Source organism: Bos taurus, chromosome X (genome assembly GCF_002263795.3).
Source record: "Bos taurus isolate L1 Dominette 01449 registration number 42190680 breed Hereford chromosome X, ARS-UCD2.0, whole genome shotgun sequence".
In the NCBI taxonomy this organism is placed as follows: domain Eukaryota; kingdom Metazoa; phylum Chordata; class Mammalia; order Artiodactyla; family Bovidae; genus Bos; species Bos taurus.
In genome coordinates, this window is record NC_037357.1 from 128,161,341 (window position 1) to 128,188,549 (window position 27,209).

Consider the following 27,209-nt stretch of genomic DNA (forward strand, 5'->3'; position numbering starts at 1 on the left):
ATAAACAATAAACAAAACGCAACCATGACCCCAGCTTTCTGTAGCCATCCCAGCCCAAAGTCTCTCCAACTGGAAGCCAGAGAGAACAGGCGTCCAAAGAGACACTGTTTCTAGGCAACCACGGCGCGAACTCAGCTGACCATTCGCAAGATTCGGGTTAGGCGTGCGGTGCATCCTGGGAGTGAGTTTTCTAAGTTCGGATTCGCCCCCAAAGGCCACGGGACTACAACTCCCAGGAGCGCCAATGGGTCGCTGCGAGGCACGCTGGGGAGTGCTGGTTTTACCCGGTTGAAGAGTCCTGGTGGGTTGCTTGTGTAGCAAGAGATCAAGGCCGATTTTTAGAGAATCGCAACATTAAGAATTCACATAAAAGGTTAAACCGAGCATTACTGCTTTCAGTACAGAGAAAACAAGTCTTCCGGAACATCGTGGTGACACGTGTAGGCGCGCGCTGACGTTACATCGCACGCTGATGGGTGGGGAGTCGCTCCTGCGCGTGACTCCACTTTCTCTTTTTGATTGGCTGTCCTGTAGGTGCGGCGCTCGCTCGCGGACGCCCTTGATTGGTGCCTCGGAGCTGCTGGGTGGGACTCCGGCTGCAGCCGCGGGAGGTCCGGACACTGGCGGCCATGGGACTTGCCGGTAAGTACGCGTCTGACTTCCCGTCGCCGGTCCTCTCTCCATCTTCCAATTGGGACTGGACTGTCCTCAGGGGAGCATAGCCGGTGATGGAGGGGGCGAAGCCGACCTAGCTTGAGGCTCAGAATTCGGGGTCCAGGGGCTCGGGAGTCGAGTGGTGCTGAGGGTGCGCTGAGGCGGCCGCACTGTAGCCGGTTCCCTGTCGGCTGAGGAGGGCGGGAAGAACGGCCCCGGGACCCTCGGCCTCGGTTTCCTGCTCACTTTCTGGCGTCTCAGGCGAGACCGCGCCTGATCGCGCGGGGTTGCTGACTGAGGCGGAGTCATCTCTTCCTTGGCCCTGGCGCTCCCCAGCGACCTCAGAAAGTGAAGCCGGGACGGCGCCCAGGGGTGGGTTGGAAACACCGTCCTCTTGACCCCAATCCTCCCCGCCCCCCGGGTTACTCTAAGGCTTCTCAGAAGTCTGCTGATAATGACTGTCCAGGGACTCCTTGACTGTGGCTGTGGATTTTACGGCCATCTCGCATTTGCCACTTAAGTGGCTGAGTGGGGACCTTGGACAGATCGCTCAACCTGTCATTTGGAAAATAAAAGAGTTGTTTCACTAGATCTCCAAGCTTCTCTTCAGGTTTAAAATCTTAAGATTTTGTGCTTGTAACGTTTGTTGCGCTTTTACGCCGTGAAGGTGTTAGGCTTGATACCCTGATAGGCAGATTGCTCACAGAACATTGCAGATTAATGACAGAACTTTAAATGATTTCATCTGGTGCTTTACTCACTGTTTTCATTATCACTCATCTTTTAAAATTGAATGGAACTGGAAATTCAGGTTTAAGTGAGAAACCACAGTAAGAAAACCTTACTGAAGCTGCTTAAACAGTACAAACTTATCTCTTGATTTGGTAATATTGAATCTTAATTAGTAAATTCAGCTCAACAAACACTTATTATTTCTGAGACTGTGTTTAAAATAAAGATGACCTTGTTGGAGAGAATAGACTTTGCACAAGCTGTGGCTTTGCATTTTCTGAGTTTGTGGTGAATCAGAAACTCAGACCTTTAGAATGGCTTCCCATTGTTGAGTTTCTTGAGGCATGGAAATCTCATTTGTAAAAGCTGAGAATGAGTTTCACTTGCTTTCTCTTTTGCGTTAACAATCTAAGACTCTGTAGTCATATTGAATATTTAGTGCGCATTTTGCACTGATGTTTTCGGGGACCCCTTAGCTGAACATTTCCTGCGCATTTTGCACTGATGTTTTCGGGGACCCCTTAGCTGAACATTTCCTGCTTCAGATGTAGAAAATGGCCCCAGATCCAGCCCATCTCTAGTTTTTATGTTTAGATTCCGAACTGAAGAAAGGGTCATTAGTGGAGGGAAGATGTACATAACTGAAAGTTTTAAGAAATGAAAGGAATGGTTTGATTATCACCATTTTTGAATAAGGAAGGGGAAAGTGAGGTCTGGCATGTGCTACAAGTGATACTTTAGAAAGTTGCTCTCAAAAGACAGTTCTTGTTCCGGATATATTTCTAGTGTAAACCACAGAGTTAATACTAGCGAACTTGATGGGATTCTTTGAGTCAATGGCTTAAGCTCTGAAGTGAGGTTAGCAAGCCTTTTCTGTAAAGAGTTGCACATCTAATTGTCTGGATAAACTGCTTGGTTAGTATGGCAAAGTAATTATTTAAAATTATGTGTAGTGGTATTCTTAGATCAAAATTAAGGTATGAGGACCATTGCAGAGTCTAGTTTTGTTGTATGGCCCACAGTAAATGGTAAGCAAGTAAATGCTGTCAAATGCATGACTACATCGTATGTTTTATTTCTAGGGAGAGAGCTAACAGATTTACATTAACATTAAAACATATGTATGTCTGGATTTGGAGTGCGGAATGCATTTTGTCTCTGAGCTGAGATCCTGTCTACTCTCTCTTTCAGGTACTAGAGGACACCTATCTTAACTGGGTTGCTCTGAGGACTAATGCCTAAACCGTCTCAGCATGGCCTATAGAGGAAGAGGTGGGCGTGGCCAGCCTTCCTCAGCATCACTCTCCCGTGTCATCCCTGGAAGTCTTCACACATTTAGGACCTGTGCCCATAATATATGCATGGTGTCGGACTTTTTCTACCCAAACATGGGAGGCGTGGAAAGTCACATTTACCAGCTCTCTCAGTGCCTGATTGAAAGAGGGCACAAGGTCATAATTGTCACCCACGCTTACGGAAATCGCAAAGGCATCCGTTACCTCACTAATGGCCTCAAAGTCTATTACTTGCCTCTGAAAGTCATGTACAACCAATCTACAGCCACGACCCTCTTTCACAGTCTGCCATTGCTCAGGTACATATTTGTTCGGGAGAGAGTCACGATAATCCATTCACATAGTTCCTTTTCTGCCATGGCCCATGATGCCCTCTTCCACGCCAAGACAATGGGCCTCCAGACAGTCTTCACGGACCATTCCCTTTTCGGATTTGCTGATGTCAGCTCGGTGCTTACAAACAAGCTTCTAACTGTGTCTCTTTGTGACACAAACCACATAATTTGTGTCTCTTACACTAGTAAGGAAAACACTGTGCTAAGAGCAGCACTGAATCCTGAAATAGTGTCCGTCATTCCTAATGCTGTAGATCCTACTGACTTCACTCCAGACCCATTTAGAAGGCATGATAGTATAATAACTATTGTTGTTGTCAGCAGACTTGTTTACAGAAAAGGTAATGAAATGATAGCTACAATTGTACTGCGCAGCCTTTTTTTCCTTGTAGAAAGCTGTTGAATATCTGTGTTATAATGATTGTTGGGCTTCTCATTTTGTTTTACGGTTTTATAACTACTTCTGTGTTAAATATAGTAAACAAGGCTCTAATATGTTTTATACATCCTAAAGGAGAAATTTCTGAAACAGTGGTAAATACTATTCCTACCCTTACCGCCCACCTTTGATGTTTTAATAGTTGCTTAAAGGAATAACGATAACCTGATGCTGTTTAATAGTTCAGGTCTTTTGAAAATTTCCCTACATATACAGTGAGAAGTACAGGGCCCAGCCTACCACATAACCCTTTTTTTTTCATTGCAGATATTTTGAAAGCTAAGAAAATCCCAAGGGTGAAAACTAACATCAGCTGTAACCATGTGATTCAGGGATGACCCTAATGAATGTTTTGATTTATAGCTTTCCTGTCGTTTGTAATTCATTTACTCAGAGTCAGTGAGCTTGTTCTGCACATTGCTGTTCTGTAGCTTGCTTATTTCCTTTCAGTGTAGATAAGACAATAATGTATTGGCAGGTAAGTGATGAAGAAAGCGGGGTTAGATGGCCCAAAATCCTAATCTGGTTCCGTCCTGCTGTGTCATCAATGACAAGCTGCTTAACATCTCTGAGTCTCAATTTTTTCGTTTTGTGTGGTTCGAGCAACAGTGGTGATCTTGTGAGGTTCAGTGATGCTTCCTATAAAGTACTCAGGAAGGGTCTGCTGTGCCCAGAGAGGATGGTTTCAGTGCCTCTGCAGCATTTCATGGATACCGCAGCCTCGCTGACTCCAAGTCCGAAGCAGTCTGGTTATTCAAAACATAAATGGTCTTCTGGATGGTATCGGAAAACCAATTGTCAGCAATCAAAATTGTTGCTAAAAGTAGGGAATTGTTAAAAAGATAATTTGTAACCACCCTTTAAAATATTTGAATTTACTCAAAATACTGTTACCATGCACTGAATTGCCAATAAGATGTAGGCCTGTAGGCTTAAGAGTACTGGTCCATTGGTTTGAGCTGAATCATCTTTCTTGCACAGTCACCTTCAAGAAGCATAATTTAACAGTTGCCAATTTGGGTCTCTCATGTGTGATGAGAACCTAAAGGCATGTGAAGTGATGTACCTCTGGATTTTCCATTTGTTTTTGATCTTACACAGTGGTTCAGGATACCCCCTGATCTGACAAGGACTTTTTCTGTGTCTTGACTGAATGTTTCAGACTGTTCAGCTTAGCTTCACAGAAACTCATTTTGTCCGTTTATGCGCTATTAGGTAAGCCAAATACAATAACAAGTGCAGTTGGTATCAAACAGATTTGTGGAGAAATGCAGCTGATTCCTGGTACGCATGCAGCTCAGCAGTGGGATCCGAAGTGCCCCAGTGCACTGGGGAGTGCAGATGTGGGCCTTGGTCAGGATGGTTTAGGAATGCACAGCCTTAGTCTGCTGTGATCCGATAAAACCGAGGTTGGTGAGGGAACCACTGAACTGCGTTTTGAGGCGTGAAAGCAGTGGCATGCTTTCATTCTTGAAGAAGATGCGAATGGAGCAGCATTCTGTGTTCTGAATCCCTCTTGGGAGATTGGTGATGTGTTTATGCCTGTTTTTTTTTTGTTTGTTTGTTTTTTGCTTTTTAGCAAATAATATACCCTGGTGACAGAGCCAGCTAAGAAAGCATATGATGCATACATGGTCAAGGATCAGAGCAGAATTAACTTATCTGTTCAAAGATTGAACCTGGTACCTTTACCTCACTAATCATGGTATTTTAACCAGCTGAGCTAACCAACAGCAGCTATAGCCTTTCCTGTTCTCAGTTCAATAATTAAAAAAAAAATTTATCAAACCCTCTCCATTTGCCAGTAACATTCTAAGACAGAACAGCCATATCTGTAGCCCCAAAGAGATTAATTAATGGCCTGTTAATTATTAATAAATTAATTTCTTCAGGAGGTGTTCATTTGGACCAGATATCAAAGGCCACTGAAACGTATTAAGTAAGAGGATAAATCAAAGTTCTACCTCCCAGGATTCCTGGCCGGCCTCTTTCCTTTTCTGTTGAGCCTGTTTTGCTCTTAGGCAGGGTTTCGCAGTGCTCCTGTGCATGTGCAGGCATGCCCCACTTCTTGCTCTAGTGGTAATGATGACTTACATTTATGTTCTGCAGTTGATAAAGCCTGTGCATGGTATAGTACCTCATTTGACCCTCCCAACTGTAGTGTAGATGTTATCTGCGTGTAACAAAGAAACTGAATCGCAGAGAGGGTAAGTAACTCACCCAGGTTACACAGTAAGTAACAGAGGTAACCAGCCTGAGTTGAGCCCTTCTCAAGTTAAGGTCTCCTGTTCCTCCATCCTCAGCCCAGCCATTATCCTAGGTATAGATTCAGGAAGTTCTTGAAAATACTGTTAGACTATGCTTTAAAAGAACTTTGAATCAGAAATTTTCTTGCCCATTTTGTGTGAATATGGCAGTTGAAAGTCCTGTGTGTTTCGTTGCGTTAGGCTCTTGGTAGAGGTACCAGAGCATTTTTTACTTGTGGGGAGCACTCAGTGTTAGCTGTTGGTAGGAATTCCAATTATTACTCTATATGTTGTGTTTGTTTGTTTTTTTTTTTTTCATTTAAAGAATGGATTCTTAACCTTTGTATTAGAAGAAAGAGGGGAAGGAATTACAGGAGGCTGATTGTTAGAAGTCAGTAAAACGTCTAGTTTATCTAGAATCTAGTTGATGGGCTTGATGATACACTTGAAACAGCTAAGATTTTAATGAGAAGGTTTCATAATTCATAAATGCCACATGTGAGTTTGCTAATGCAGTCATATTTTGAAAATACTAGCAGTTTATTTAATCCTACTTTGAATTATTTAATTAAAATGAACCTTTATTATTTCTCATACCATCTTTTTAATAATTAATCTGCCTATATTTGGGAAGATTGATTGAAGTGCAGTTCTTGTGTATGTGTCTGTGTGCATTTTTTTAAGCTTTAATTGGCTTATTTTACATTTACTTTTGAATGTGTGTGGTTTGTCATTGTTAATGAACTAAATTCTGAAACATCACTACTGCTGTCTCTGTATAGCCACTTTTCAGACTAGTGGAGCATAATTTACTTTGCTGCCTTTTATTGCCTGAGGTTGTATTTACATATTATGAGAAAGTATTTCATTAAAAGGAAAGAAAGGACCGAGATACACCCTTTCGTTCTATAGACTATAATGATCTGGCACATGAGGTCCTTCCACCTTCATCCACTGTCATTTGGGGCAAGTGGGCTATCACAGGTTTAGATGGACTGTTCTTATAAATTTTGCTAATACCATAGTGTTCGCTGCAAAATCCTGTGTACAAACCGCATTCTTAACAAAATGGAGGCAGCAGTTATGTTTTGCTGCTTAGCCCTTACCTATAGTAGGAGGTAGAATCACAGTTCAGTAGAATTTTATGGTTGAAAGAGACCTTGGACTTTAGGTACAGTGGTCTCTTCGTCTTCTATATCGGGAAACTTTCCCATTGTCAAAGGCCTTGCTCGTACAAAGGCTGGAACAAGCCCCAGATCTCCAGTCAGCTCTCCTGTTCTGTAGAAAAATTTAACTGAAATGTTAGCTACATCTAATGCCTTTTTTAGTCACAGGCCTTGTGTAATCACAGGTGAATAACTTGAATACTTTCAAAACAGAATAGTCTACAAACTGAGTGGGTAGAAGGTAACAATGGTGTCAGTGTATATATCTTCCAGAATTCTTGGGGGACCCCTGATAGTTTGTGAGTGATTCCACCATTCTAGGAAAGGGTTAAGGGAATTTGTTTCCCTGCTTATGTAAGCTAGTACTTTTCGAAGTGAGTGCATTCTCAGTTCTGATAAAAACTTTAATTATTAACATCTCCAACATTCAACTTTATGTTTTCAGGGACCGATTTACTTAGTGGTATAATACCTGAACTCTGTCAGAAATATCCTGATTTAAAATTCATAATTGGAGGAGAGGGACCAAAGAGAATCATTTTGGAAGAAGTACGGGAAAGATACCAGCTCCATGACAGGTATTGATGGATTCCATATTGTCTTGGGTGAGAAAATAATCTTTTACCTAAATTTGGTTTTGGTTTCGTGCCTGCATTAAGTGGGCTGCTTCTGCTACATGTACTTGATAAAGTAATGCAAAGCCTATTTTTAAAAAAATGATATAAATGGGAAACCCTAGATAGGGTATTCATTATTTTTTTTTTTTTAGCCCAGTATTATTTGACTTTAGAAACTGGTTGGGGCACCCAAGAATGCACAAAAAAACAACTACTTTGATTGGAAGTGTTTGCAGATTCTCAAGCCACACTGAGTTGTGATTTAAATAACATGGCCCAAATCATGTAAATTGCTCTGCATATACAGATTCAAACATTTCTCTTCCTTGTTAACTTAGATAACAGGTGAGCTGTGTGCATGTGAAGCCTCAATTTAAAAGAGACATTTTCCTATTTAGAAATGATACTTTAACATTTACTCATCAAAGTGTATTAATATTTTCATGGAAGGCAAACTAATTTTGGAGAGGATGAAATTTGATCTGTGACAAAAGTTAGAAATATGTATAGCTCTATGAGTTTTAACCAAACAGTTTTATATGACTTTTAGATCAGAGTTGGGTGATACCAGTCTTTTGAGATGGAAAAGGTTAGAAGCTTATGAATGGTATTTCTTTTATACCATGATTGTTACTCCCCTCTTTCTTCTCTTGTTTCAAACATCAGAGTGCGTCTCTTGGGAGCCTTAGAGCACAAGGATGTTAGAAATGTCTTAGTTCAAGGACATATTTTTCTTAATACTTCTCTTACGGAAGCATTCTGCATGGCGATTGTGGAAGCAGCCAGTTGTGGTTTACAGGTAAAAAGCTTGGAGGGCTTATTACATTGCTGGGGTTTCTGCATGTGTCTTTTGAAAAATAATCAGATGCAGTCTGTTATATTTTTTTAAGTTGGTTTTGCTTGTTTACCTGAGAGATGAATTCTGGTGGATCACATTTTTTTGTTTTGTTTTGTTTTTCTTTTTAAGGTTGTAAGTACCAGGGTTGGTGGAATTCCTGAAGTACTTCCAGAAAATCTTATCATTTTATGTGAGCCTTCTGTAAAATCTTTGTGTGAGGGATTGGAAAAAGCTATTTTCCAACTGAAATCAGGAGCATTGCCACCTCCAGAAAATATCCATAACATTGTAAAGACTTTCTACACCTGGAGGAACGTTGCAGAGAGAACTGAAAAAGTACGTCACGTGCTAGAGAAGGGTATTTGAAGATTGTGTCTGGAATTCTTACCTGATGTTTCACATACACATTTACTTCTTTTATTATAGGTTTACCATTTCTTCTCTATTGCTTAAATTTATGAAGTCTCTTTCCAAATGAGACTTCTTTTTGTATATACTAGGCTAAGTTTCTAGTCAGATCATTGCCTTTGACATCTGAAAAATAGTAATGCAGTATCTAGACCTTTCATTAAACTGGCCATGTAAGAGTTACAGACTTTTCTAGAAGTTACAACAATTAGAGGCAAAACTAATATTAAAATCTACTTTTAGACATTTTCTTGAGGCTGTTTATAATTCTAAAGCATATAGGTCTATTGGAAAATACCTGGTTTTGCTTAGCCCAGTTGTGGCAACTTTGTAACTTACAGATATTTAATTCAGGCTACTTCCAGAACTTGTGTGGCTCTTGCTAGCTGCTGTGATTTTTTTTTTTTTTAATTGAAAGGAGATTTTTGCATCTTTGGGCTGACGAGGAACATAGTAAGTTAGAATTCCAAATGCACATGACAAATGTAAGTAGGATCACAAATAGAAAGCAGCAGTAGAGAATTTCCAAAAGGACAGGTGCAGGAAATAGGTTAATGTCCTTAGGTAGGAGAGTACAGTTGTGGGAAATGCCTCCCTATTTTGAGGTCAGTACTTCAGTTATTCTACTCAATTTTGTCCTTGTTTAACTGCCTCTCATTATTTCGTCTGCCTCCTGCCTCTTGTTACAACATAACAAGCTGAATGGAAATGCTGTGCTTCTTAGTATTTGGAAACTGTGCAGAAGGACAGTTGGTTGGGACCCTGGAGAAGATAGTGCTGGGTATTCTTACCTGTATTCAGTGGAGCTGCTAGTTTCTAGCCCAAAGTTGGGAGCTACATAGAGCTGAGCAAGCAGAAAGGCTTTCTTGTGATTGTTTTTTTTTTTTTTTTATATATATAATTGCTTTACAATGTTGTGTTAGTTTCTGCTATACAATAAAGTGATTCAGCTATATGCATACATATATCCGCTCCCTCCCACCCAGCCCCTCTAGGTCATTACAGAGTCTTAACTGGCTTAAATTGTAAATTCCCATACATAAGGTGAGCCCGTATTTGAATGGAAGTGCAAAAAAACTCTCCAAAAATTGTCATACACATTTTCTGTTGAAACGTGAGATATTTGCATTAACAAACAGTTTTGACTGAAATAACCCTGAGGTATTTTCTAGAAGTTAACTCCACCAGTGACTCCACCTGTTTGAAATAACTACATTTCCTTGTTTTCCTGTGGCAGTTGGGGCACAGCACTGAGTGCTTTCTGGGAGTGCGTGGCAGAATTGTCCCAGGAGCCTTTCAGGCTCTGTTGATTTCTATTTTCCTGTGCCCCTGCCACTGCTGGATTCTCACAAGACCCTTTGCGAGGGGGTAGGGGTGGAATTCGGGAGTGGTGGGCAGGGATATTTGGTTAGGCAGCTTTTCTTAGTGAGGCCCACCCTGACTGAAAACCATAGCTCTAATTGTGCCTTACCTTTTTGATCAACATGTAAACCTCGGAAGTTTGCCCTGTTATACATAGCAAGTTCAGGGGCAAAGAATTATGGTGATAGTTTTTCAGTCTATGTTAAAGGAGCGAATTGGGGTTTTATTTAAACCACAAATTTTCCTTCAGTTACGCTTAAAGTAATAGTAGAACATCTGTATTGTTTTCAGTTTTACACTCTATGACGGTTTATAGTATACATGCAAAGAAGAAAGTGAATCCTTATCGCTAATGGATTGTCAAGCCTGTCATTCTCTCCATAGTAGCAAAGTATTATTTTGTCACTTGAGATCATAAGTTAACTGACCTAGAAATAAAGGTGGACGTACGGGTGAGTTTCTAGTTGCTCTTTTAATTCTACCTGTTTCACACAGGGTGTTTGATCCCTTTCAACTCCTTAGTTTAACTGCTATCTAGAAAAATTAATCAAGAAATTAAATTGGCGTTTGTGCTGAAAAGATATTTTTTCAGTTATAATTCACCACTCAGTGTAATGCTTGACATTTGTTGTTCAGTCGCTAAGTCGTGTCTGCCACTTTGTGACCCTGTGGATTGCAGCATGCCAGGCTTCCCTGTCTTTCAGTGTCTCCTGAAGTTGGCTTAAGTTCCTGTCCATTGAGTCAGTGATGCTATCTAACCATCTCCATTTCCTGGAGGAGGAAATGGCAAACCACTCCAGTGTTCTTGCCCCGAGAACCCTGTGAACAGTATGAAAATGCTCGACATAACTCTAACTAAAATGTATTCCAAATGTCCTCAGGGTAGAGGAGCTAGACAAAAACAGCCCGTACCTTTCAGAGACCATTGATCTTTAGAACTTGCTCTGCACATCAGAACTTTGCTGAGGTCAAAACGAGATAGTTTACAGATCTGATAACGTGAGAATGAGCACGAGTAATGACCATGTGCACTTAAAAAACACGAAGGCCGGCCCATTTTATGTGTTTGAAGTAACTTCAGAGAGCTTTTTTTTTTGAATATTTCAGAGTTTAGTGCTTAGCAGTTCTTTAAAAAAGCAAGCCATCTATTACCAGTTCTCAGCAGTGAACTTTATTTGCCAGTGTTTGGCCTGTCCCATCTACCCAAATTTCCCCCATCCATTTCCCCTCCTTTTATTTGGCATCCATGAAATGTCTCTGTTTTCTCCATGCCTGTGCACAGCAACTCAGCCTCTCATGGCTGTGGAGAGAAGAGCCTCTCTGAACCCGTAGATTGTAACTTTCTGGTAGTAGTTGAATCAAGGAGTCCTAAAGGGCCAGTCCTGCTTTTGGAAGTCACTGCTGAATTAAACACGGCCTCAACAGAGGCAGCCCCCAAAGCCATTCCAGTTTCTCAGGACTTCGGAATTCTCCTAGTTGGTTAAATATTGCTGGGGATCCCCTAGGGCACAGGGGCCGAGGTAGATTCATCTGGGTGTCCCAGGGTAAAAATACCCGAGTGATTTGTCCAGAGGAGGCATCCATAAGTGAATCAAATGGCAGTACTTAGTGTAAGCAGCTTCATTCATCACATCATTACTGTAACAACAGTGAATTGTAAGTGCTTCCTGTTTACATCTCTGAAGCACTCCTGACCTGTGTAGGTCATCGTTTTGTTGCGGCCTGCCATGTGCTCATTTTTGGTTCTCTCCCGCCAGGTATACGACCGAGTGGCAGGAGAAGCTGTGTTACCCATGGACAAACGGCTGGACAGACTCATTTCTCACTGTGGCCCCGTGACAGGCTACATTTTTGCTCTGTTGGCTGTATTCAACTTTCTCTTCCTCATCTTCCTGAGATGGGTGACTCCAGATTCTTTAATTGATGTTGCAATAGATGCTACAGGGCCAAAGGGTGCCTGGACTCATCGATATCCTTATAGTAAAAGGGGGGCTGAGCATACTGTGCTGTCTAAAACAAGGTAGAAGAAAGCCTGAGTTGTGAGATTTTCAATACTTGTAATAATTCTATTAAGACTATTGAAAATAACCTTGCTTTTTTTCTTTTTCATTTTAAACTTAATTTAGTAAGTTATGCTACCTCTATATCATTCAATGTTTTATTTTGAGGAAAGATAAACACTTATGCAATTCCTGAGTGTTGAAACTCCTTGCACTTACTTAAAATTTAGGAGAGAGCATTGAAGCCACTCAGGTATGCAATTTTTCAGACTACTGAAATCCCTCTAGCAGAGATGTTTAACGTTATATTTTGGGAGCTTTGGGTGCCGAAGGGCCAAACGTTTCCTGGGCATTTTTTGGCCAGTTTTAAATGTTCTACCAGTAGACGTTCACCAGATGTTTACAGGTTTTCTTTAGGGAAGTGTAACAACTCTATGAACTATTTTTTAAGTCATGTTCATACTGTGTTTATTAGACATTGAAGTCATGTTCGTAACTTATTGGGTACACTCAGTAAGTGTTCCATATAATCAGGTTTCTTGAGTAAAATGGGCTGTCAGCAGCCAGCCTGTGTGAAGCACCTGTCACGTGTTGAACTAGATGTTTCCTGCGTTAGGAACCAGGGGATGCATTCATTCCTTGTTGATCACTCAAATAAATGGCTCACTTCGTCATGGTGGTAAGATAGCCACCACGCCAAAAATGCTGATGGTTTTTAATGCCAGGAAAAACTTGCCTGCATACTCCGAGTTCTTCTCTGATCTGTTGGATGCATTCTCCTAGGTCAAGCCTTCGTCTTCAGTTGTGTGTATGAAAATGCTTCTTGCTTTTTAAATACTAGGGACCGATCCCACTGTTGATGATAGTGCAAAGAAACCCTCCACGTCTCTCAGTGCATAATTTAGTCCTCTGTCAATGCCTTCGTGTTTTCCGAGCAGAATGTATGAGGTGTGCCATCTCAAAATCAGCTGCTACCCCGGATCTTTGATAGAAGTCACCTCCCTTCACTTGTGGCCTAGCTGATGCCTGATAAGTATTGTCAGTGTGCAGAAGTCTTGCCCCCAGAATGTTTTGTTTATAGCCAGTTGAGTCTGAAAATTTTAGGAACACAGTCTCTTTGTGGATGGATGTTTTTAACTATAATCGTTGTTGCCCAGAGCCATGGGTTTTTAAACCCCCAATTATCCACATGGTGTGTCTTATTAATTCTTTGAACTCCTTATTAGAATAAATTTTTGTGATAAAGGACTGGGAAGTCACAAGAATGAGGCACTGTGGACGCGCTAGTTAGACGCTGGCAGTATTGTGATTCTTTACAAGATTTTTTTTAATGACAACATTCACAGAACTTTAAAAAAGTATCTTAACATGTCTGTTAATTGGTTGCCACTGATACATAAGAAATATATTTGTGCTTTTAAAACACAAATGCAAGGGTACAGTTTTTAATATCTAGAAGTTAGGGGTTCTTTCATTAAAGAAAAACAGACTGACCCAAACCATTCAATCTCACTGGGATTTTTAGGCATAGAAACTGAATTATATAAATAATGAAATAAACAGTGCCAGTATTCATGATAAAGCGGGGAACTATATAACATTTGGTTTTATTCTGTTCATTAATTTTTAAAGGCATACTCCTGTTTTATCTTTTATTTTTTTCTTAGCTTTTTTTTCCTTCAAAATTATCATTTAACTATTAAACTGCCATTTATTTCGCATGGAAATAGGGTTTAACGTTCTTGCATGAAAAATATGTAAGTTGCATATTTTCCTTATTTTTTTCTTTAATAAGTGGAAGTAAATTTGCTTGTTCTAGTACATCTGAATTTTCAGGCTTCCTGAATACCTTAATTGTAACTGTCAGTGTTGCACTGGTCAATATGTGGAAACATATTGTTCTACCCTGCTACTTACATTTATTTGAAAGTGAACTTGCAGTGATAAGGAATATATGAAAAATATATTGTGTTTCTTTTGATGTTGCAGAAAGTAGCACATGTAAAACTGATTTATAAAAACACACTACCTGTCCAAAAATAAAGACCAAAATGACATTTTGACATTTTTCTGAATTTGCCTTGTTTGAGAAACAGAATATTATTAACTAGTTGAGCAATACTCCCCCCACCTACCTACCTCGCATGCTTTTTTTTTTTTAGAGCAGTCTGATGTTTTGCTTAGTCTGTTAGTGAAACAGGAAATATGGAAATATCTTTCAATTGATTAATTACTCTGTCATCTTTTCTTTCTAGAATATTCTTTGTTTTAATCATGGAATAGCAAGTTCAATTGTGCCTTTGTTTCCTGATCCAAACAAGCCTGTATTTTTCACTTCACTAGAATTACTGTGTAAGACAAATGAATACTTCTGTAAACTATTGTGTATGTGAATTACATAATTATACTCTATATCTTGTAAGCTATTTTAAGAAAAATTGGAATTTTGACTTCATTTATTGAAACTCAGTGTACCATCAGTCCCTGCTTCACCTGCACCCTACTCACAGGACTGACCTTCCTACATACTTGCCCTGGCCCCAGCTAGTGCTTATTCTAATCTTTCCATCAAACATCTCCACCTGATAGCTTCTCAAAGGAGCTGTGAGGGGTGTGTCCCTGTGCTATTTCCCTGGTAACTGATGAGCCACCTGACTTCAGTTCCCCTGGAGCTGCTAATCTGCCCCTTCCCTTAGTAGCAAAACCTCCTATCTCCATGTCCTGCCATCCTGCTTCCTGTTACCTACAGCACGAATTGGGGTGTCGCTCCAGGACCTTGCTTCAGATGTGTAAGATCCCCCATCTATTAAACCACTGATGTCTCTATCACTGACTCTGCTGGGCTTTTCGATCTTGAGGCTGGGCAAGTACAGGGCTTGGCAGGCCTATGGGGTACAGCCCAATGCCCAGCTTCTCCCACCTTCTTTGTTGGAAGCAGTTCCCTACATTGATAAGTTCTTTTTTTAAAAAAAAAATATTTGTTTATATAGTTATTTGACTGCTCCAGGTCTTAGTTGTGGCATGTGGGATCTAGTTTGCCGACCAGGGCCCCTTGCACTGGGAACTCGGAGTCTTAGCCACTGGACCAGCAAGAAAGTCTCCAGTGATATGTTCTGATTTCTATTACACCAAAACTTACTTTTAGCTCAGTCATGGTATAATAGGTCTGTGTTTAGTTTCGCAAAGGTTTTTTACAGGCCTTTTTGTCCTTCTCTGCATTCTCCAAAGATGTTAAATTGTATTATCCTGTTCTGAATTTTTAAAATATGAAATTCTGAAAATCAAAGCTCTCTACAGTAGATTTTGATTTGTATTCAACAATCCTTTGGGGAGTTGATTTTCCGTTATCCTTTACTCTTGACTGTGGCTCAGTTATTCTCAGCGGGATGTGGCGGTGGTGATTTTGTCCCCTGGGGGACATCTGGCAATACCTGGAGACATTTCTGGTTGTTCGAACTGGATAAGAGTGGGGCATTGGCATCGCACACCAAAGAATTATCTGGTCCAAAATGTCAGTAGTGCCGAGGCTGGGAAACCCTGATGCTCTAGATGGTTTTGCCTTCTTTACAAGATACTCTGAGTTAACTCGTCATTTCAGTAGCCTTTTATACCCATCTCAAACGTAGTGCTCAAATATAATAAAGATAGTCTCTTAAATAGTACAAAAGTCGAGCTTCTCACAGCCAGCTTTTCTGGTATGTAAAATGAAAAGTATAGTCATGTTTTAGGTGAAAAAATTAAGTTCAAAACAAGATCGAATAATGTTATGTATTACTAGATGCATCATTGGGCCAACGTGGGTAAATGATCGCCTTCTTCCAGAACAGTTGGAGAAAGAAACATGAACTAAAACGCTTGTGTTTCTGTATTTTAATAGCTTGGCCAGGTAATCTAAGCTTGGTAAAGAAAACCTTGTATGTTAGTATCTGTCCTTGCAAATGGAAACCACACAAGTTCACACAAGTTTGTGATGGCGTGGAGATACTACACTGAAATGGATACGTTATATATTGTGCCTTGGGGTTGATTCTCATGTCTTACTCTTTTACAGAGTATAGGGAGATAGTTCTTACACAGGGAGTCATTCTAATTTGTCTGAGTGCTAGGAGAAACTCCCATAGTTTTGCATCAAGCATTTATTAAATAAGGTTGATTTAGTTGTCTCCTATAATTTTATTTGGGTTTGTCTTTTCCAATAGGTTGTAGAAATTTAGAAAATCTAATATAGCCAAGAATGAAAGAGGAGACTTCGAGTTTCTGCATCTGTTTTTCTCAGGTGAGGTATATTAAACAAGTCAACTTTACTTGTATTGGCCAGCTGATGCGTGTTGAAGAGTTAGGGTTATAGGAGAATATTGTCCAGCGAGGGAAGATGCTGACTGATAGAATCTTTGGATACCTCACCCAGAGTATAGGGCATCTTCATCCTTTTCATTATAAGTCCTCCATGATTGACTATGGAGAAGGCAATGGCACCCCACTCCAGTACTCTTGCCTGGAAAATCCCATGAACGGAGGAGCCTGGAAGGCTGCAGTCCATGGGGTTGCTGAGGGTCAGACACGACTGAGTGACTTCACTTTCACTTTTCACTTTCCTGCATTGGAGAAGGAAATGGCAACCCACTCCAGTGTTCTTGCCTGGAGAATCCCAGGGACGGGGGAGCCTGGTGGGCTGCCATCTAGGGTCACACAGAGTCGGACACGACTGAAGTGACTTAGCAGCAGCAGCAGCAGCATGATTGACTATAGCCCACATTTTCTAGAAAGAAGCACCACCTTTCCTGACAATAGGAAGTAAAGATCAGAAATGTTACTAGGGGACTTTGTCGTGGATGAAGCTATTACAGCAAGTGGTCTAATGCTTCCAGTCTGGAGAGGCATCCAAACTGGGCCTTTTATTAAATACTGCTTTAGAGTAAATAGCCTTTCATAACTGGTCATATTTTAGATTTGGGCTTTATAGCCTCAGAATGAAGAGAATATTGAAGTGTTCCAGGGGCTGGTACTTGCCACCAAAAGCACAGAATGTAATATTAGTACTTCTTTTTTATGAAGTTCAAATAACTTGCTTCATCCCCATGGGATCTGAGAGGCTTGTTCTATCTTTCCAATCCTGCCTTTCAATAGAACATAGTAAAAACTGGAATTGAGGGGTAAAAACATTTTGGACTCGAATCCTGTTTGTTAAACAACACTGAGGAATGTAGGTCTAGAACTATTGGGTGTTTCTGGTTTGAAGGAAATTTCTTTCATTCATTTAACATTACCTTGAATGTCAGTGTATGCAGTCGCCAAATCACAGTTAGCTTAGAATCTACAAACTCAGTTCTCCGTAACAGGAGCACAGAGAGCTAGAAGGTTTAAAATAGATGTCATATGATACCAATTATAACTCGGTGAAATTTTGCAGTCCCAAGAACCTATACAGAGTGTAAGCCAAAATGGAGGACGGTTCTGTTTCCTATGGCTTTAAAAACATTTTTATTACAATGTTTGCTACTTTTTTTTTCTTCAAGCTTTTAATTAAAGTGTTCTTGGCGCTCCTAACCCATTTCTATATCGTCAAAGGAAATAGAAAAGAAGCGGCTAGGATAGCAGAAGAGATCTTTGGTGAAATTTCAGGTAAAAATACATGAATTTGTTCCCAATACTTTAAAGAAATCTCCTAGATAATTCATATGAATAGTATTTCTAGAAGACAAATTTTATTTATACTTTGGCTTTGAGTATTTTATTTATACTTTGGGTTATTTTAAAAAATTATTTAAAGTAGCAAAGGGTGTTGACAGCACCGATTTGTGAAAGATTTTCAGCTTTTCTGCAAGTTAGTAGTTTCATTAGCAGTTACTATTTAAGAAGTAAATAGAATAGTGGCTTTCTAACAGTATTTTGAGAAACCTCCTTTCTACTAACAGCAAAATTACTTGATAGGATTATTTTCTTAAATACTTTAATCAAATGTTAACAATACATTCTGACAAAACTTTCCCCAGGAAATGGACTGACCAGTAATGATTTCAAGCAGCCATAGGTATGGTGTCATATATATCTATATGTGCTGTCATTTGCAGTTTGAATTGCTTAGCCACTTGTCACTGTCAGGGGAAATCCCTTCATTGAATCCATTTATACCCAACACGGTGCAAAGCACAGCAAACATTATTACAATATGAAATGCCAACCTTTGGGCAAAACATTTTAAAGTCTCATGCTTTGCAGAATTTAGTCTCTATTTCTTTAAAGAAACGATGCACCTTAATTGTAGGGAGATGCTGCAAAAGTAAATGAATCATATTGTTACTGCTGGGACTGCCACTTGATAAGAGGAGGATTTATTCATAAACAGAGTTCCTTATTTTCCCTATGTATTTTTAGTGTTCGTAGGGGTTCCAGGGTTACCTCATTCTTTATTCTAGTATCCATTTCAACTTGCATCCTGGATTCTCTTTTCAAAATAGACTTAGGTTGTGTGATTCCAATACACTAGACAACTTTAAGGACTCTAGGGAACAGCAGCCTTATCCAGAGAGATAAGACCTCCAAAAACAAAGCCTCAGAATGCTTCAATTAACGGGGGAAAATGAGAAGAATCTCGAAGTTTCGGAAAGTGGCAGAAGCCTTGGAGTGTGGAAAGAGATTTCTTTTGGGGATTATATTTGTCATACATTTCAGGGAGGTATGTTGCTTTGACTTGGTTTAAAACAAAAAAACCTAAAAGTAACTTTAATTTCAAGTTAAGCATAATCTGAAAAGCTATTTTCTAATTTAATTTGTAAATCGAATCAGGGGCTGTCTAAAAGTTTCTATCACATAGTTTTGATGTTCTCATAGGTACATCATCCTCACAGTTTAAATTAGGTAAAGTCGGACAGTCAGTATCAGCAAGAGCATGTTGAAAACATTTTTTCTTGGTGCTTGTGTGCATAATTTCTGCCTTTGTGGTCCTCAGTGAAGTACTCTCTTAAGAAAGATTTATAATAATCAAAACCTGGAGCCGTAACACAATTTTCATAAATAGAGCTCACTTATTCATTAGCTCAAATATCTTTACTTGTTGAAGCTCCTAGGATGATATTCATTTAATTTGCAAATAGCATGGTGTTACAAAAGTCAGAAACATGTTTCTTGATGATCACTAACAAGAAGCAGTGGATTGAATAGTGCCTGTTAATTTTGCAGTTTAATTTCCTTCCTTTATACATACATATATACGTGTGTGAGGATGGTGCGTTTACTTCTACACATTGCACACATATATAATAGAGAGTATATCCAGATTTGGTAAAGCCTTTTATAATGATGTAGGTGGTAATATGCGAGAAACAGTGGTTTTTACATGATTCCAACAGTTTTTTTTTTTCTTTTGACACTGTTAATAGTCAGATACTATATATATTTAAAACTAGACATTTTAAAAACCAAGAACAAAATTTTGTCTGAGTGTTCAACTCACACCAGAAATTGACTTTGCTGCTCGTTGGTCAGACAAATGTTTGTTGGGAAAATATGTGACATTTAATCAGTAAGTCAGCTAATTGACTTACTAAAATCTCAGCCCAAGGTTACCTTTCTTGACTTCAATAGCATATTCTGTTTCTGTAAATTATCGTCAGGGCTATCAAAAACAAGGAGAGGCAGTAAAAACGTCAGCCAGGACAGAGTTGAGCCTGCCATAGATCCTAGCACTTTCAAATGCTGTACCTAGCATCACATCCCTCATTTTGTATCCTTTTTTGGCTGTAAAATTTTTTGTAGAGTTTTTTTTTTAATATTCTGGAGTACATCATTCGATATTTCTTTGTGGTTTAAACTATTCCCTTTGTAAATAAGTCATCAGAATTGAGTTCAGCTATGGGGTTGGGTGGCGGTTTTTAGTTTTTTCAGGCTTCTTTGTGTAATTTGTCAGTAATAGATACATATTTTGGAGTTCGAAACATTGTTACCGACCCTTGATATTCTCATATCTCCAGCACCTGATGCCTCACCAGCCCCACCTTCAGCCCACAGATGTTTCTCTAGACACATTCTCTCTCCTGAGGGACGTGTATGATTTTTCAACCTTTGCTAATTTGGCCAGAACTGAAGCTCTATATTTAGTACAGTAACTTGGTCATCAAACTTGATAAAAAATAAAGTGTAGATTCAGGTTGATAATTTGTTATTCACAACCCTTGGGCCAGACACGTTTCAGGATTCAGGCATGTGGGGGATACTGAAAAGGATTACCCAGTGTGTATACTGGATATTACCACAGCATTCCCAGCAGAGCCTGGAGCTGCCTCCTGCAGTCAAAGGTTTCAATATTTCTATAGTGAAAGTATCAATATTCACACTAAGTGAAAATACAAATTAAAAATAATAGGTTGTTAAACCTGAGTCATGACCATGTTTTACTGCCAAAGGATCTTGGATACAACTGGGGAAAGACTTGGTTTTCAGAATTTGGGGAATTTTACAGTTGCAGATAAGAGATAGTGGAATTACACCCTTGGAAAAAAGAATGAATTCTAAGTGTTTTGCCTAAAATCAGTTGTCCTTCTTGTTTTTCTAAATTCAAAGGACTGACTGACCTTGATTTGATGGCCACGCCTCTGCCTGACTCATCACCTTGACTCCTTTTTCCTGTCCTTCCCACATCACCAGTTTTTTTCCTGCCTTCAGTCCATTCTTGCCCGGCCTCCACCTCCAGTGTCGGTGCTTGTCTCCGCAAGCTTCGGCCCACCCATCCTCTGAGTGGTTATGGATCACAGTGCCTGCTGGCTGTCCCACGTTGGGACTGACAGTCCTCAGCAGGGCTCTGCCACCCAACCTGTCATCTGCTCAACTCTCTTGACTCCTAATGGGTGCAAAGGAAGCTTCTTTCTGACTCACTACAGAATGATGTTCATTGACAGTAGTTCATCTTTTGACCAGAACTGAGTGTTCAAGAGAGTGTGCATTTTAACTGGGGGCATTTCTTATGTCTTTTCCAGTTACCTTTGTTTTCCTTAAAATATTATTTAATTCTGTTAGGTTCTTACCTGTATTTTGATTCACACCCAAAATTCTTTTGAAATTTTCTTTTTTCGCTAAATGCTGTTGGAGAAGATTTTCCTTCATATGATTTTGGAACCTGAATAGAAAGAATAAATATTGCTCCATGGGCACTAGAGATGATAACCAGTCAGGCAATTTTTTTTTTTAAATAAATAAACCAGTCGTCTCAAATACTTGTTGAAATTAGGAAGGGTAAAATTGCAAATAATTAATAATTGATTTTTATCTTGAATACCTGGAACTTGGACAACCGTATTCCATCTGAACCCATTTTGTTCTTGAAATCTATGGTTTTGGATGTTGTCATGAAATTGCTATTAAAAGAGCCTGAGAACCAGAGATATAAATCACATTCTGAGAAAAAGTCAAAGGGGGAAATGAAAAAGTACTTGAACATTTTCCATACACCTCATCAGGAACAAGTAAACATATTGGTAAAGTAAACTTATCTTCAAAATGTGCCCGTGGCCCTGTGACACAGGAAGCCTGCCAAATAACTAAAAATAGACTGCCTCAGAAGCGAAGGGCTGATTCCTACTTCAGCATTCATTTATTTGGAGAGCTTAGATGCATATTTCCTGAAAGGAATGGAAAAACTCTCTAGCTGCCAAATAACTTCTATCATCAATTTCTCACAATTAGCTCCAATTTGCAAAACAAGAATGATAAGAGCAAGAGACTGTGTGTTGGGAATTAGAAAAACAGAAGAGCCCACCATAGAGTTTCTGGAAAAGGGTTTTTTGTGAATACTCTTCAAGGTCCTTTGAAGCAAGTGATGGGAAACAGTGACTGGGAAGGTGACTTCCCTGAGAGTGGCTTTATTTCCAGTTGGGAAAACGAAATGACTTCCACACTGAAGGCAATCTACTTGATTTATTTCATGTGATTTACAGAGAGAAGAGGCATACAGCAAAGGGTTCCCCACGAGTCAGTCCACCAGAAGGATGAGCAGCGTGGAAAAAGCACTAGCTCTTAAAACCAAAAGAGGGTGTGTTCTCAATTCTCAAAACCTTGCATTTCAGTCCTGTTCCTGCCACTTAACCAGAAATAAGATCTGAGGTGGGGCAAAGGGTTTGTTGTACATTTGGACTGTTCCCTCCTATCTTGAGAGCCTAGAGATGGAGTGTCCAGAAGGAAGCAAGTTTAGATCAGTTGGAGCCAGGAAGGAGGGGAGCCTGGCATTTCACTGTAAAGCCGGGAGTCTGTTTAGGCAGGTGACTCACTGAAGTGCCCCTGTGCTCCTCAGCTGGGAGTAAGAACTGGAGAGTGGTGAGCAGACAAGCCCAGGATCACTGTTCTCTTTTCCTCCAAGGATCGCAAGGTGGCCTGCAGGCTTGCCTCAGCCTCGCCAGCCTGGTGAGAGGGGAGTTGTGGGCATCAGAGGATGCAGCACGGATGGGGCACAGGAGGAGAGGTGGTCAAGGCCAGTATGTAGGGCAGCGGCCCAGGAGGGAGCCCCAGTGCGGAGAGCTAGCATGGGAACCAGGGGCGAGACCTGTCATTGAGGCCCAGTGGGCAAGACTGGCCTCCTTCCAGGCCCCTGGGAAGGTGGGTCCCCATCCCCCTCACCTCTCCCCACCCCCATGGTACCAGAGGAGCTGGCATGTCAAGAAGGAAGTGGGGACCTGTGTGAGAACATGTTGCCCTTCTTGGGCGGAGAGACGGCCACCTCTTGCCGAGTGTGGGTAGAGTGGAGATGACAGTTAAATCGGATGGAGCAGTAGACGGGTGGTTTTGAAATCGCTTTCTGGCAGTAGGATATAAATACAGATAAGTGCACAAACTATGGTGCTTTTGACTCCAAACACCCCAGGTGAGTCTGGCCCCTTTTGTACTTTGTGGAGATGGAATCATGCGGCATATCCTTTTCTGTGTCTGGCTACTTCATCGGTGTGACATTTTGAGAGATTGGTCCAGGCTGTGTGTGTGGTGTGGGTCTTAGGGGCCTGATGGAAGTGAAGTGAAGTTGCTCAGTCGTGTCCGACTCTTTGCGACCCCATGGACTGTAGCCTACAAGGCTCCTCCCTCCGTGAGATTCTCCAGGCAAGAGTACTGGAGTGGGGTGCCATTTCCTTCTCCAGGGGATCTTCCCGACCCAGGGATCGAACCCGGGTCTCCCACATTCCAGGCAGACACTTTAACTTCTGAGTTACCAGGGAATGGTCTTTCCTAGCAGGAAAGGAGACATCAAAGTCTGTTTGGAGGCAGGTTTTAGATAAGGCCATTTCATGTTGCTATTCTAAGTTAATATTGCTAGAATTATTCTCATAATAGCAAGTTGCCATTTAAATCTTGGTTTTAAGCAAATACTTAAGAGTGCCTTCAGGTGACTCAGGTTGACTGGTTATTGTTAGGACACAAGAATAACCAAGCCATGACTGTGGGTTTGCTTTTTACATTGGCCAGGGCACTGAGTTGCCATCCATAGAGGAAGACAACCCTGCCAACCCCAGTGGTTGTGCATCTCCGAGTGCAGTGAGGTGAGGGCGATACGTCTTATATTGAATGAGATGGAGATGTAGTCAAAGAAAACCAAGGCTGACTATTGAGGATTCTTTGCATACATTATCTCATTATTCCCAGCTTATGCAAATGATCAGTGTCCAAAGAGATTTAAAAATCCACTCATCAGCTTAACTGACTCAAGAACAAGCGAGATAAAAACATATTTTCAGGTTAAATTTTTGGTCTGTTTTTCTAGAAAAAGCATTCTACATATCAGGAATATGCAATTCACCAGTGATTCGATAGATGAGATAGATATAAATAGATAATACTTTTTATTTTGGAACTAAAGTGGTACAAAGAATTCCCACTTCTCTTTGCCCAGTCTACATTCACATTTACCCAACTGTCCCGTTAATAATCCTTGATATAGATATATATCTGTAGAGAAATAGAAAACCAGATGGGTCACCAAATGGGTCACCAAATCCCACATTCAGCCCATAGATATTTCTGTAAGCACTATCTTTTCATATATTGAAAATCACATTTTCATACCAGTTGCTCTAATTGCTCCAATTTCAATATTACCCTGTAGAGCCCATTCTAGTGGATCCAATCCAGGCAGCCATATTGTCTTTAGATGTCATGTCCCATCAGCCTCCTTCAGTCTGGCTACAGGCCAGTTATTTTTGAGAATGTCCCTCAGTTTGAGTTGGTTCTCGGTGTCCTCATAATTAGACACAGGCTATGCGTTTTGCGTAGGAATGTTCCAAGCGGCGCTGTGTTCTTATCACCGTGTTCCCTCCTGTAGTGCGTGATGTGGCTTATCGCATTGCCTCAGACGGCACACTGTGCCAGTTGGTTCCGTCATAATCCCCCCAGGCAAGGGTTTGTTCAACGGTACACCTACCCCTGTTCCCTTGATAACTGTATAATTATTCTGTGGGGAGAACATTTGAGGCCGATCTTATGATTTCTCCTACGTGTCTCAAGTTGGTGTTCTACTATGAGGAAGAACTTCCTCTTCTCTCTATTAATATATTTATATCAGTGAGGCCTTAGAGATTCCCATTTTTGCTTGGGTATAATCATGATTTATTTTCATGCTCAATTCGTCCTGTATTTGGCCAGTGGAATCCTCTTCAAGGCACCTTCTGTACTTTTTGACATTCCCAATCATTCATTGAGCACTTACTTTCTGACAAGATATTTGTAGCCCATCATATATCTTTCCTGGCTTAGCCTTGGAATCAGCCATTTCTCCAAGGAGTCCTGGTTAGTTTTCCTCACAACACAGACAGTGCTAATCTATCTGTCGAGATACATCTGTATATCTAACTATAGGCATAGATATATTGATATCTCTGTAGAGAAATAGAGAACCAGATGGGTCACCAGATCCCACATTCAGCCCATAGATAGTTCTGTAAGCACTATCTTTTCATATATTGAAAATATTTTCATATTCATATATTGAAAATATTCATACATTTTCATACCAGTTGCTCTAATTGCTCCAATTTCAATACAACCCTGTAGAACCCATTCTAGCTTTTTCCCTTTTCATAACCCAAAGGGTTAGAGAAAATAAAAATCTGGTGCGATTTTTTTTTTGGTCAAGGTTGCAGATATGGGAAGGTCTGAGTTCTTAGCACCATCAGGATCATCTGGAAAAGGGTGATAAGATAGACCCTTTGTGTTAAATGCAAACTGTATGACGTGCTCGACAGTGTACCAAGAACAGAGTTATTTGAAGAAAGGCCAAATTTTGCAAACTGGTATAGGTTTTCTTCCAAAACAAATGATTGCCTTTGGCATGTTTCATAGAAGGTTGCTTCTCAAATGCACGTTTAAGCAGGTTAGTCTTGTTTCTTGACAAGCAATTACAAGAAAAATATATTTGTAAGGCAGTTCTGAGGTTGTTTCTTAGAGCCCTACCCTACTATGTGTGCTTATTAATCATACATTTTCTCGAGCACCTAACATTGTGGATATACTTTATCAGCCTACTTAGAGACCAAAAAAACATGCTAAATACTAGATTACTGTCCCCCACTTTACAGATCAGGAAATTGAGGTTCAAATGATTTTTGTAACATGCATTTTGCCAGAGATAGTGGTTGAGGCAGGACTTGATCCTAGGCAGTGGCTCCACTGGCCCCATGCTTATCCATCACATTCAAACTGCCCACCATAAACTTTGGAGAATTATGTCATCTGAACAACAACATTCTGCATAATGATAACAGATTGGCTTCATTACCAAAAGGAAAGAATTATCTAGGGGATTTCAAACAAAACCATTTTCCCTGATCCCTTAAGATTATCCTTTCTGGCATACAGGGTATTGAGTCTTAGGGTAGAGGTGAAGGCAGGGCGGGAGGCGGGGGCAGAAGGAAAGTGGGAAAGTTCATGAACCAGCTCTGCCCTTCATTTTGCCTATTTGGAGTTACTGGATTCAATCACTGGGCAGTATTTATTTGAATGAAATGTATTCCTTATGAAAACTGCCTCCAAATCCGGAGAGATGGTCTGTGCTCCCTGTCCACGCACAGCACCACACCCCTGTGTCACCTGAGAGCAGCTGACTGGAACACCTGATGCAGCTGCCACCTCCCCACCTCTTCCCTCAGACCTCCTCTCCTCACAGTAGGAGGAAGAGTACTCCTGATCTTGACTCTCAGCTTGATGTGTATTTCAGATTGCTGGGCTGATCGGTCTCCACTTCATGAAGCGGCAGCTCAGGGGCGCCTACTGGCCCTGAAAACTTTAATTGCACAAGTAAGTAAATGAAATACTTGATCCTTTGTGTTTGTGCTATAATCAGGCTTTATTCTTAATCAGCTTTAAAGGTAGCAGGGATCTTGCTGGCTCCATTTGGGTCCCAGCACAACTGTTTGAGATGGATGTGTCCTCTCCCAACTCACTGTTTGTTCCTCCTGCCTCTCCTTTCTTGGGGAACTGGTTGATTTTCTGCCCATTTCCATCCTTCCCCTTCTGGGTCTTTTTTTGCATCACAGAACGTTTCCCCATGAGGCTCATGGAGGATGCTCTCAAACTTATGTTGCACTGACTCACCTTATTCTCTCCCATTGTGCCTTAATAATAGTAGCCTTGAGGTTGCATTTATCAGCTATTGCTCTGCAACAAAGTATCTTGAAACATAGTGGCTGAAAAGGACAAACACTTAGATTCTCATGGTGTCTATAGACCAAGGAGCAGCTTAGCTGGGTGGTTCTGGCTCCATGTCTCTTTGGCTCCAAATCTCTTAGAGCCAGAACCAAGGTGGTTCACGCTGCAGAGTGTCAGCCAGGGCTCCAGTCATCTCAGAGCTTGACCAAGGGAAGGACCTGGTTCTAACTTCACTTATGAAGTTGTTGGCCATTTTCAATGCCTTGACGCATGGGGCTCACCTTGGGACTGTGTCACGAGATGGTAGCTGGCTTCTTCCATAGACATCATGAGAGACAGCCTAAGGAGGAAGTCTCAGTACATAGCCTGTAGCCTATCTCCAAAGTGACATCTGATTGCTTCTGCCATATTCTCTTCATTAGCTGGGAGTCAGTAAATCCTGCCCACACCCAAGGGGAGTAGAGTATACAAGTGAGCCAGTACCACGGGGCAGGAGCTATC

At 40.7% G+C, this 27,209-nt stretch overlaps 2 protein-coding genes across 10 annotated transcripts in view; both read left to right on the forward strand.

Annotated features, from left to right (window-relative positions):
* Window positions 1-615: 615 nt before the first annotated feature.
* Window positions 616-14,155, forward strand: PIGA (phosphatidylinositol glycan anchor biosynthesis class A). Of its 4 annotated transcripts, none has more exons than XM_059883895.1 (6): window positions 616-642; window positions 2,578-3,357; window positions 7,313-7,445; window positions 8,151-8,283; window positions 8,452-8,658; window positions 11,850-14,155. In XM_059883895.1, the coding sequence occupies exons 2-6, from the start codon at window positions 2,640-2,642 to the stop codon at window positions 12,114-12,116; spliced, it is 1,458 nt and encodes a 485-aa protein (XP_059739878.1). In that variant the 5' UTR covers window positions 616-642; window positions 2,578-2,639; the 3' UTR covers window positions 12,117-14,155. The 4 variants fall into 4 exon arrangements, with proteins under 4 accessions (XP_059739878.1, XP_059739880.1, XP_024844603.1 ...); XM_059883897.1 differs by having other exon boundaries at window positions 2,578-2,658; XM_024988835.2 differs by having other exon boundaries at window positions 620-3,357.
* Window positions 14,156-14,252: 97 nt separating this feature from the next.
* ASB11 (ankyrin repeat and SOCS box containing 11) overlaps window positions 14,253-27,209 on the forward strand; it is a 32,231-nt gene continuing 19,274 nt past the window's right edge. The window contains exons 1-4 of one of the 6 annotated variants that reach the window (XM_059883363.1): window positions 14,253-14,477; window positions 16,292-16,368; window positions 17,609-17,714; window positions 26,278-26,357. In XM_059883363.1, the coding sequence (XP_059739346.1) occupies window positions 16,327-16,368; window positions 17,609-17,714; window positions 26,278-26,357 (228 nt within the window). In that variant the 5' untranslated portion in view covers window positions 14,253-14,477; window positions 16,292-16,326. The other 5 variants (XM_015461786.3, XM_010822189.4, NM_001034413.2 and 2 more) reach the window with 5 other exon arrangements.